The 12671-nt window shown below is 30.5% G+C and overlaps 1 protein-coding gene across 4 annotated transcripts in view; it reads right to left on the bottom strand.

Annotated features, from left to right (window-relative positions):
• LOC106462736 (ethanolamine-phosphate cytidylyltransferase-like) overlaps positions 1–12671 on the bottom strand; it is a 30137-nt gene that overhangs the window by 6059 nt on the left and 11407 nt on the right. For all 4 annotated transcript variants that reach the window (XM_022390064.1, XM_013922684.2, XM_022390066.1 and 1 more), the window contains 8 exons: positions 11840–11906; positions 10893–10940; positions 8979–9063; positions 8046–8138; positions 6884–6929; positions 5076–5152; positions 1377–1454; positions 806–871 (listed from right to left, as the gene is read on the bottom strand). In XM_022390064.1, the coding sequence (XP_022245772.1) occupies positions 806–871; positions 1377–1454; positions 5076–5152; positions 6884–6929; positions 8046–8138; positions 8979–9063; positions 10893–10940; positions 11840–11906 (560 nt within the window). The remainder of the gene's footprint in view (positions 1–805; positions 872–1376; positions 1455–5075; positions 5153–6883; positions 6930–8045; positions 8139–8978; positions 9064–10892; positions 10941–11839; positions 11907–12671) is intronic.

The raw sequence follows: 12671 nt of genomic DNA, 5'->3' as shown, positions 1-12671 counted from the left end.
TTGTGAGCTAACTACATCGCTACAAGACTGGGGAGCTATCAGTTAGCTTATTGTGAGCTGTTGATTGGTGATTTGTGTGACGTTACGTCACTGCAAGACTGGGGAGCTATCAGTTAGCTTATTGTGAGCTGTTGATTGGTGATTTGTGTGACGTTACGTCACTACAAGACTGGGGAGCTATCAGTTAGCTTATTGTGAGCTGTTGATTGGTGATTTGTGTGACGTTACATCACTACAAGACTGGGGAGCTATCAGTTAGCTTATTGTGAGCAACAGCTCACAATAAGCTAACTGATAGTTCTCCAATTGGTGATTTGTGTGACGTTACGTCACTACAAGACTGGGGAGCTATCATTTAGCTTATTGTGAGCTGTTGATTGGTGATTTGTGTGATGTTACATCACTACAAGACTGGGGAGCTATCATTTAGCTTATTGTGAGCTGTTAATTGGTGATTTGTGTGACGTTACGTCACTACAAGACTGGGGAGCTATCATTTAGCTTATTGTGAGCTAACTACAAGACTGGTAATAACTTTAAACAAATCCTTCTTTGCTAGCCCTAGATTTGTAGATAATAACCTGTCTTATTCTGACATAAAGTCACACAAACTACCAATACACAGATAACATTTCATCAGCATAAGGCATTATACATACCACAAAAATGAACTTATTGTAATGTTTTATAATATCTTTTAACCTGAAAATCTACACTTCACTAGATTTAGCATTACACAACCATGTATAGTATATTTACTACTAAATTATGAACTTAATGCTAGTGATTGGTTTAACAGACATACCCTGAAATGATCCATCAGGTCAGCTGTGACACTGTAGGGTGCTCCAATCACAACTTCATTCACATACTGTAGAACCAAAAATATCAGTCTTAAAACAATTACTATGTACAAAAAAAATGATTTAAATGAATAATTCATCTAAATACATGTAATTATGTTACTTATTTTTTACAATACTGATATAAGATTATTATTTTAGAACAATGATAAGGATCTACAACTTTGGAAGTTAAAGAAAACAGTCTTAGAAACTTCTTTTCCAATGTTTCCGCCTGGTTCTCCTTTAAAAAGCAACACATTCTACTTAATTTCTGTCTCTATATCTAGATCAAATCTAAAACTAGATTAATGTATGGCATCGTCGTGAGAGATTGGTGAAAAAACCTCCGGGGTCCCCTCACCCTTCTTTCAGCGAACTTTGTTCACCAAACATCCCCCTTCAACATAAAAGATAAACAATCACAGACTGGTAAAATAAATACAATTTTCAAGAACACTCTCAAACAAAATCATGAATGGCATTATGATGACAAGGACAAATCAATGACATTTAGAGACTGCTAATGCTTACCTTACATGACAAAACACTGAGGACTCTTTCGTGCAAGTTCATGATTGGGTAGTTGCATCCCTTGTAGTGGTTCACAACCTACAGAATCACAGAATACATTTGGTACAGTAAGAAACAAGAGGAAATCCTCAATAGCCGCAGCTCTTGAAATTCTTTTAGGCAAGATTAGAGTAAATTAATCTACGAGTTCTTTGTTTCATTTTTATTAGCTATATTTTTATGCACCAGTAGTACCAAGCATGGGGTGTGCGTATAGCCGATTAAATTCTATTAGTCCTCAGGATCTCTACCAGCCTACCCTCAAACTGAATTTCTTTTAGGCAGGATTAGAGTAAATTAATCTACGAGATATTTGTTTCATTTTTATTAGCTATGTTTTTGGGCACCAGTAGTACCAAGCATGGGGTGTGCGTATAGCCAATTAAATTTTATTAGTCCTCAGGATCTCTACCAGCCTACCCTCAAATTGAATTTCTTTTAGGCAGGATTGGAGAAAATTAATCTACGAGACCTCAGACATGATCAAATATACCAATCAAAGGGCTTAACCTCCTGAGTCCAAAACTGTAATTAGATCTCAAATTGGTCATGAACTGATGGAGCTATGAGCTAAAAGTTTGCACTTGAAAAGAAAACAAAAAACTCAGAGTCGTTTTATGAGCCGCTATGCTGGATCTAAAAAAATTAATTACAGCTCTTAAAATAACTTAACACTTTAAATCATGTGTTCTAGACAACCTACCTAACATAGCTTTCTGAAATACTGTTTCAATGTTATGACTAGTACAGATTAGCTTACATAACTTACATTAAAGCCTTATCTCTCTCAGTACACTCATAATTTGACTATTAAAACTGAGATCTTTGAATTTAGTATAATTTAATGCTTTCCATTGGCTATACCTGAATTAGTTTTTAAACTTACATGAATAGTAGATTATACAAACCTATAAATATCATTAAGTGTGTAATAAAACAAAAATTAAAATCAAATGAAAGTGTCTTCAACACTGGAAGCTAAACTACACTTGATGATGAAAAAGTTTTGAAAATTTAAAACATTAATTTGATTTTCATATTTTTCTTTAATGATATTTAAAACGAAGCAAAAATGTAAAATTTTAAGTAATTAAACAGGATAACAGTTCAATAGATTATAAATATTCATTATTGTTTTCATCTTTATTTGTATAAAAAACAAACTTTTAAATTCCAAAATAATTACTTAAGGTAATATTAAATAATTTACAAACCAACATACCAAGTTGCCCATTTTTTTGTTTGTGTTTCACATTCTGTTGATAATTTCCTACAAGTATTAGTTGCACATACACAAAAAGGCTTGCTCTTTCTCCTAGTCTGCACACTTACATACCTCAACTAATCTTTTTACAAGTATAGGTCGCACATACACAAAAAGGCTTGCTCTTTCTTCTAGTCTGCACACTTACATACCTAAACTAATATTTTTACAAGTATAGGTTGCACATACACAAAAAGGCTTGCTCTTTCTTCTAGTCTGCACACTTACATACCTAAACTAATATTTTTACTTCAGTTTCTTGTTCATCCCAGTGTTCCCAAATATAGTTTAAAATATTTATTATGACTTATGCAGCATACTATCAAACGTATTAATTATAAATTATTTCAACCATCCATCTTTACTTTGTATTTCTTTGTTGTAAGCCTATTTCCTATTAAATATGTAATATGCATTACCTGAATGCACTTGTACAATATATTCCATGAATTATCATCACTTGAGCATGTTTTACAATAACTTGACTAATTAATTTATGCAATGGAAATATTATATCACTTTAGAACATTGAATTCCAACATTATACAACTATATTTGTATGTACCATACCCACATAAGCTTTGGATAGCTGACGTATAACAGAAAGGTGTTCTCTATGCAATCTTGATTCACATGAAAAATAATTTTTCTTGATGTCAATGTACTTGAAAATATGTTATAAAATTACTCAAACAAGATGTAAGATGTAGTCCTTTTATATAAATCTCAAACACCTTTTCGAGAATATTGTAGTTTGATATTTCTTAATTAAGTGGCATGTTAATGTTACCCTGACAGTAAGAGCCTTCGTTGATGTCATGCAAAACAGTACAAGTAACAACACGAAAATAAAAATGTAATCTTTTCAAAATCACAAAACACTTTAATATATGCTACTAATCCATTTATATTTAAAAGCTGCTTATTAATACATTACTTTATCACATTAATGTTGCCAGAAAAAATATACATATTCATGCAAAGTTTAACGTTTTTTACGTAATATCTGAAGGATTATGAAAGCTACTTTAGGCAAAGGATTTCTGCACTGTCTCTTAAAGTTGTATGCTATTTATATTAATATATATTTTTTCCAACATATTTTTTTCTAAAATATTTATGCACCAAATTCTATGTGGGTGTATGACTTTGTTGGTCTCAGGTTCCTAATAATCTAGAGGTTAAAAGTAATATCAATAATTCAGTTAATCCCGCTAATGACTTCAGTTTTTTATGTAAAAATAAGGTATTTGAACCGATTTGTTTCGTCAGTTTTTTTTATGCCGTATGCCGTATCAAGAAAAAACCAAATTACGTTATTATGACGGAGCTTACGGACCCATCAGGTAGTGAATGCTATAGAAACAATTCAGTAATTTGAGGTTAATATAAATACTGAAGGGGTTCCATATGAGCCCCCACTGGTCAATAATTTATGGTTAGGAAGGTGAGCCATTTTGATAAAAAATGTAAAGAAATACTTTTCGTGAAAGAAGAATAACTTTGATCTAGATATATTTCATTACATAGTGTATATTTAAAAAGTAACTTAACTGATATTTGGACATGTATATAACTTTTTTTTAAATATTCTTTTTTTATCTCATTACAAAATACTTTATTACGCATTAAGGTGTTTCAGAGACGGACTAAGTGATATCCTTTGTATAACTTATAAGGGATGTTAATTATCCTGAACCAATCACACAAGTTTTAGAAACTACAGGTCAAAGGTCAGAATTGGGAAAAATAACATAAACATACGTGACATACATTGTCACTTTAAAAAATTAAAGGTAATAAAAATAAAATCATCAAAAACTCAATCGGACTAAGTGAGACGGACTAAGTGATATCCTTTGTATAACTTATAAGGGATGTTAATTATCATGAACCAATCACACAAGTTTTAGAAACTACAGGTCAAAGGTCAGAATTGGGAAAAATAACACAAACATACGTGACATACATTGTCACTTTAAAAAATTAAAGGTAATAAAAATAAAATCATCAAAAACTCAATCAACTTTACTTAATAAAATATACTACCATCAAAACCAGAAGAATTCTTGGCATGTACAAATATAAAGAGATGTCCTCCAGGTACCAACATTTATTGCTTAGATATGCAAGTCTCTCACAATCTATTATCAAATGCATCTTATTTATTTAAATTTTACACAAACAATAAGAAAAGTTTTAAAGAGTAACTTGGCAAAGTAAACAAAGTTAAGTGCTGTTATATTACAATAATATAAATGTGTGTTTAAATGTAAATGCTAAAGCATAACACACTGGGCAGTGCTATGAATATGGATTCCCATCACACACACTAATATTGACGTAATATCTGGTAAAAACGGAAGATCATTTTCGAGAACAACAATTAAACTCACAGGATCCGTGTGTAGACCAACAATAAGGTAATCTCCTTCCGCTTTGGCTTTCTCTAAAAAGTTCAGATGGCCGATATCTACAACATGTTAAGTATTTTCTTTCCTTTCTGAGCTTTTAAACAAATAAAAAATAAGCAACTGTTACCTTTAAACAATCACTAGAATACAATCTTTCTTCTCACCTGCCACAGAAATCATAAAACTGTGACACACTCAAATAGTTAGACCTAAAAACTAGAACCTGCCCCCCCCCCACTTCTAGGGGAAATCATGAACAATCATTTATGCATATAATAAGTATCAATTAGTAAAAAGGATATTTTTATTTAGATTATTGTTGCCAGATATGCCTCTTTGATGTGTGAATTTTTTCAAGAAACTTCTTCAGAAGTTCATCATAAAATACTGATTAATTGTCATTCATGATCACCCTTGGGTTACATTAAAATAACTAAATAAATACATCAGAAGCTGTGAACAGCACATTCCTAGTGCATTCAAGTGTCTATGTTTGGAACATCAGCAGCTGTGAACAGCACATTCCTAGTGCATTCAAGTGTCTCTGTTTGGAACATCAGCAACTGCCAACAGCACATTCCTAGTGCATTCAAGTGTCTATGTTTGGAACATCAGAAGCTGTGAACAGCTCATTCCTAGTGCATTCATGTACAGCACATTCCTAGTGCATTCAAGTGTCTCTGTTTGGAACATCAGCAGCTGTGAACAGCTCATTCCTAGTGCATTCATGTACAGCACATTCCTAGTGCATTCAAGTGTCTCTGTTTGGAACATCAGCAACTGCCAACAGCACATTCCTAGTGCATTCAAGTGTCTATGTTTGGAACATCAGAAGCTGTGAACAGCACATTCCTAGTGCATTCATGTACAGCATATTCCTAGTGCATTCATGAGTCTCTGTTTGGAACATCAGCAGCTGGGAGCAGCACATTCCTAGTGCATTCAAGTGTCTCTGTTTGGAACATCAGCAGCTGTGAACAGCACATTCCTAGTGCATTCAAGTGTCTCTGTTTGGGTGAATGCAAAATTACATGATAAGTGATGTATATAAGAATGACAACATGTCGTCTTCTGCAACCTGGCTTATGGCCAACTTGAATGATACAGTCATTCTAAGCTGTGTGGTAATTTCCCTACTCAGTTAAAAAAATTGTATTTGTTATTCATGGTTGTCAAAGGCTCAAAATACTTAATATGGAAATAAAAAAGTTACAGAGTACTAAAAGAAATTAAAATGGGACATTTAAGTGTCCCTAAAGGACACTTAAATAACAAAATCCAAACTGGAACATCAGGTCATCCTAACTGCACAGCTGTAATAAAAATGAAATATTTACTGAACCTTGTTTACCTGCTACTAACCCAACAAATGTAGACAAAGAAATATCATATTTTAACTAATCAACTAAATTTAGACATAGCACTAGAATTGTACCCTATTTCTATCCATATAAAAACAGATTTAATACTGCATAAATATATGGTAAAAGTGATAGTTTTATTTTAAATCTCAATCCCAGGTACTACTCTTAACTTTGAACATCTAAAGTGCATAGTTTTCTTAACTACAAAATTAAATATTTTCTTCAAATTATCATTGATCATTTATCTTGGAATTTTAGTGTTTAGTCTATTCAAATCATATCATTTTTTATACAATCTTTACCAGAAGTTCTCCTTTCGATTAGTAGGCTCTTAATAAATACTAAATAAGTTCAATGAAAAATTCAACAACTTTACCCAAGTTTTTTGGAGTAACCGAGATTTCTTCAAAAAAAAAAAAAGGATACGGAATAGGTCAAAGGCTCCAGCAACATATACAATTTCATCACCAGGCTGTATAGAAAAAAAAAAAAGAATGCACGAGTTACTTCAAAATAAATGTATTATTCTTTGTTTTTTCAAATTTTACAAAATCTCAACATATGAATAAAATCGTGCTATTGTATCTGAAATTACATTAACTTTGTGCTGCAGTTTCGTATCCAAGAAAAAATGTAATGTAATTACGTACTTAAATTTCCTTTACATTGTTTACTGTATATATACACACATCTCTAAATAAACTTTCAGTGTATTGATTTAATATATACAATTGTTGGAAGTAAGATTAGTAAGTTTTTCATGGATAAATGTCATGGAAAATATTATGAAAACACAAAAAACAAAGAGTGGAAGCAAGTACACACTAAGCCACAAAAAGTAAATTTTAATGTTTCTGTATTGTGGACTAACTAAGTTTATCTGGTAGCATCTTTCTGCTTATAGATGAGCCTTCTTTTTTTTTATTCTACTCAATAACGATTACTATGGATAACTTTAATGGTAATTAAGTTTTATAAGACTTGTAACAAAAATTAAATACTACAGATTGTAACATCTATCTTGCATTGTTTGCTAAAAACTGTATCGATATATGGACAAAAAACACTAATATGAAAGGATCAGACAGAATTTACTATGGATTTATCATGAGTGAGCTCGCAAACAACAACAAAATTACATTTAAATTTCAAAATGGTAATAAAAATAATGTTTCTCTATATATATAAATATTTTCACTGCACAAGAAGTGCACTAAGAAAAACTTGTATGCTTCTATATCTTCTTAGTAAAAGTGAATGGTAAGAGGAAAACTTGACTGAATAACTAAACTTTTCACTGATGGAGACAAGTAACTAAAATGTGTAATGTTTCTAATGTAATTGAAAAATATTCGACTTAAAAGTATAAACTGTAGGAACAACCATATCTCAGGTTAAGGATACAAAGATAAGGAATAAAAAATTACCATCTAATTTCCTGGACAGTAGCATTCCGCTTCACCTAAAGGACACTTTTTTTCTCATATTATCATCAATGCAATAACAGAAAAATATCAAATAAAAACACCAAAATAAACAATAACACACGTATAATTTTAATATAGATATTCTTAATAACTCCTCCAACCTTTGGCTCCTTTCCTTCTGCAAACTGGATAATTTTGTGAGTAGTGGGAAGAAACTGAGAAATTCCAGTCCACGGACTGTGCGTTGAAGGATCCTAGAATTTAAAACTTACAGTTTTAACTTCTAAAAAGCATTCACAAATTTACTAAACATAATAATTAATAAGTGCATTTCAAATGTTCATAAGAGACAAAGTTTAAAGAAAACAAACTACTTTATTGGCTGTTTTGTATACCTGACAATATGAAATCTTTAATGGTTGTACTAGGCTTTTGCAATATTGTTGACATCATCTTACTCAAAACTTCTAAGTTTTTTCGTTATGTTTAATATTGTTGTTACTAGAGGGCTAGATATTTCTAGATTTTCCTCTTATGTGTTATAAATACATGCAAATACAGAAGTTAAGTTAGTGAAAGTGAAAAAATGTGAAGTTAGACTGCATGATTGTGAGTTTAGCCATAAAGAGCATATAGTGGGTATTTCTAAAGCGAGTATCACAGCTTGTATTGTAATAACAGAGATAGAGCAAAATAATTTGTCTTGTCAAAGCATGTTCTAAAGTAATTGAACCCACCTGTGTGGACTTTGACAAAAAAAAAAAGAGACAATTATTTAAAGCTCTGAAAATTTTTGTACATATGTTTGACTCGTTTTAAATAAGTGTATGTTTATTATTCAAATTTATTGCCAATAAGTCAGAGACACCTACTGTAAAGAATACAGCCCTATAAAAACCTTACAAAAACAATAAAGACTCCTTGAATGTCAATACAATGAAAAGAAGATTGTCATCTAAAAGAGTATTGATGATACAATTAGCAAAAAAAAAATTTGACAACAAATACATACAGCTTATCAATACTTGAAACAGGAAAAAACTTATTCATCATTAATGTACCAATTGTGAAGCCAGTTTTTCAATTCAACACACCTTACTAATAGAGCCAGACTGTACTTTATCAACCTCGTACTCCCTTTCTCCACAACTGTGGTGTTGCTTGGTCAACAAGAGCATCCTGAGAGAATTAAAATAAAGACCTTCTTTAATTCAAAGCTTAAATTTAAACTATCATTGTCACATAGGTACAAAGGACTCAACTTTTACAGTTACAGCCTAAACAACAACAAAATTAATACACACACATACATATATGTAAAAATTTAATTCACTATTCAAAATACTGAGACTAAATTACTAATATTTATAGCTTGGCATATAATAAAATCTTGTTTCTCTTGTCACAATACTTAAAAAATACATACACTCACAAATCCTGGGTTGTTAACTCTTTCAGGACCACATGTGCGTACCTGCCTAGGTTTTTATGTTCTTCCAGTAAAAGTTCTTAACAATTTGTAAGAAACTTTGTATAAACTTTCTAAATAATGTAGTGTCTGCTTGAAAAACAATTCATATAATACAATTTATTACTTTGAAGGAAAAAAAATCGAAAATCCAGAAACTTCAATTTTATATATGACCAATCAAGATGTTTAATATTAATCAACATATTTATACTTTATTTTGCTAATTGAAGCAGTCAACTTCTTATTATGAATTATACAAAACAGGGCAAGACAGAAAAAAATGTATCACTGAATATCCTCACCTTTCAAAAATGACATCGTCTTTACCTTTATCAAGTGCTGTGGCAAAATATTTTGACAACAATATTTGTGTTTAGATTAATTTATATTTAGCAATTATAGCTTATTTTCAATAAATACGAAGTTATTTTATTTGTATATATTATTTGAATACAATACACTTAACAATATACTCAATAAAAAATAATTTGTGTAAACTCAGTAATTTGACACTCCAGGCCAGCTTACCATATTTGCTAAACTTAAATACCCATACCTAATATCTTGTGAAAGAAGATTAATCCTGTAACTCCCAAATAAGTATAACACAAAAAACACTATTACGAATCAAAATAACACCATGAGGAACAATAAACACATATTCTGGTCTCCTAATTTTTAGGAAGTATTTCAAAACTTCCTTATAAAATTGTTTCATTTCTGTTGACCACACAAAATTCAAAAGCATAATATCCACATGATACTACTGTGTTCTCGACTACAAAGCATTAAATATTACAAAATCTCCTTTTTTTTATAGTTATTAGCTTTACTAAGTTCAAAGCTAACAATCATTCATATTGGTCACGAACTCCAGGAAGTAATATATAAATATGAGAGCAATCAATAAATTTACTGGTGAAAAAACGCAAACATCAAGCTAACCTACAGTTCTGAAATTGATTGGGAAAAATAAATATAACCTTTAAAGGCAGCAAAAAAATATATTTTCAAATGTAGAAGTTCAGTGATTACAGTTCAGACACCTAAAAATACAACAGAAATGTTTAAACGTTTTAAAAATTTTTATTCTCTTATGTTCCCATATTTAGTAGTGATCTATCTACCTTACAATTGCTTTATTTCTTTTAGATACTTCTACATAAATTTAAATGCTTTTACTCCAATGTTTTAAGAAAAACAAGAGCCATTTACAAGAGAAAAAAAAAAGAATATATAAATATACCACTGTACAATCACATAGGATGATACAAAATATAGATAAGTGTTTTTTTCTACTATAATACATTATACATGGTCAATTGGTTTACCTCTGTCCCACCTGTACATGCACTTAGAAAATCATTAGCCAGATAAATCATCTGGAGCCATTTAACAGCTGTTAAGCACAAACAATACTTGGAGAAAAATCTAATTCACAACTGAACAAAGTGTAGAAATAATCCTTTTATGTATACCATGCAGAAATAAAAAAAGTTAGGTATGTTTTATTCTCATCTCAGTTAATTTGACCTACCTCCCAACAAGGTCAGTAGTTGACACACCAGCTGTTCTAGAACATTCTCTAAGAAATTATTTAAAAAAAACATTAAATGTAACATTCAAAACAAAGTCTAGTGAAAAAACAACAATACATTTTCAGAAGTTATTAATATATATTTAAAAAGTATGCAAATTTATGGTTAAAGTATTTGAAAATGACATTTATTTAGTAAATGGAAACACATTGTAAGGAAATGGACGTGTAGAGTAAATGAAAGGTATATGCAGTTCATCTTTGATGTACGGTACAGTTTCAAGTAATCTATATTTTACTTAGTACCGATTATATCTATACCTACTACATATAAAAGTTTTTGCAACCTGGTGTAACACAATAATGATATTTTTGAATTACATAATATCAAAAGAGGAGCTTCATACTCAAACAAACAGCACATGTATTGCATACGTGTTTGAAATATACAACATTGTATTTTATTTATTTTTTGGAGTTATTTTTAAAAAGTACACTTAAAAGCATGTATGCCCCATTCCTAAACTAAAATAATCTTTCAAACGTTACACTAGTTCATATTCATAATATATATTACCATTTATCACCTATAGTATGTTTTAAACCAACTTTTAGAATACACGTACAGCTAATACTTGTCAATTTAGAAACCCAGTCAGTCAGGAAAAATACTACATTTATATATCAGATGATTTTGAGGTTTGAATAGTAAATAACAAAGATGACAAAATCATGAAAATATTTATCAATAATATATATATATATATATATATATGTATATATATATATATATAAATGTAGCCACATTTAAAGGCAGAAGCTAATGAACTGTTGGAAGTATCTAAGGGATATAATTTTATCTTGTATCTCTTAGCTTCCTTGAAATATCATTAAATATCCAATCTACTCGCAAGAAAGTATTAGAAAACACAGGGAACAATTCTTACTTGTATCTCTTAGCTTCCTTGACATATCGATATGTATCCTGTCCACTAGCATCCAGAGTTATGTCATCTAATATCAAGACAGTATGACAAAACACCAGGATGAATTTAGTAAGTATTATACACGAATAACAATTACCGTTTTCTGAACTGTTTAACTAAATACAATTAAGATGATTGAAAACAAAATAAAATTACTCTCTGTGGTAAATGTATACTTGATTATGACAAAAGGAGGGATAATACTTAGGGTACTTTGCTTAGCAATTTTTTTAGCTGTGGGAGTTGAACCCTCTGGGTTCACCCTCACTGTAACTACTGTTTATAGTCAAAGGAATAGGATAACAACCTCTTAGTTACACAAGATTCCCTTCAAGTACAATGTCATTTATAAAAATCTATAAATGACTAATTTTGTACAGAAAGGATTTTCTCTCACATATGCTAAATTACAAATAAAATAATGTGAAAAAAAATTTCATTTTGAAAGACTGGTACAGATATGTGGGAAAGGGTTTATAGAACACAGAAACAATAAAAATGTTACAGAATCAAAAAATATAACTTTGAGCTTTCTCATTTCTAGAAAGGAAAAGTTGAACGTACAGGGTTGAATATGTTATATTAAAATCATTTTGGATATACAAGTCAGTAAGTCATGTAACAATCACAGCTGATATAAAGACTTGTTGGAATGGCATATATCAGAACTATGTTTTGACATTGTTTGGCATGTTGTAGCTAGGAAGAGTATACAAGTTTGAATGGCATATATCAGAACTATGTTTTGACATTGTTTGGCATGTTGTAGCTAGGAAGAGTATACAAGTTTGAA

This window comes from Limulus polyphemus, unplaced genomic scaffold (genome assembly GCF_000517525.1).
Source record: "Limulus polyphemus unplaced genomic scaffold, Limulus_polyphemus-2.1.2 Scaffold1234, whole genome shotgun sequence".
Taxonomy (NCBI): domain Eukaryota; kingdom Metazoa; phylum Arthropoda; class Merostomata; order Xiphosura; family Limulidae; genus Limulus; species Limulus polyphemus.
Note: the sequence above shows the minus strand (reverse complement) of the source record. Positions and strands in the feature narration are given on the sequence as shown.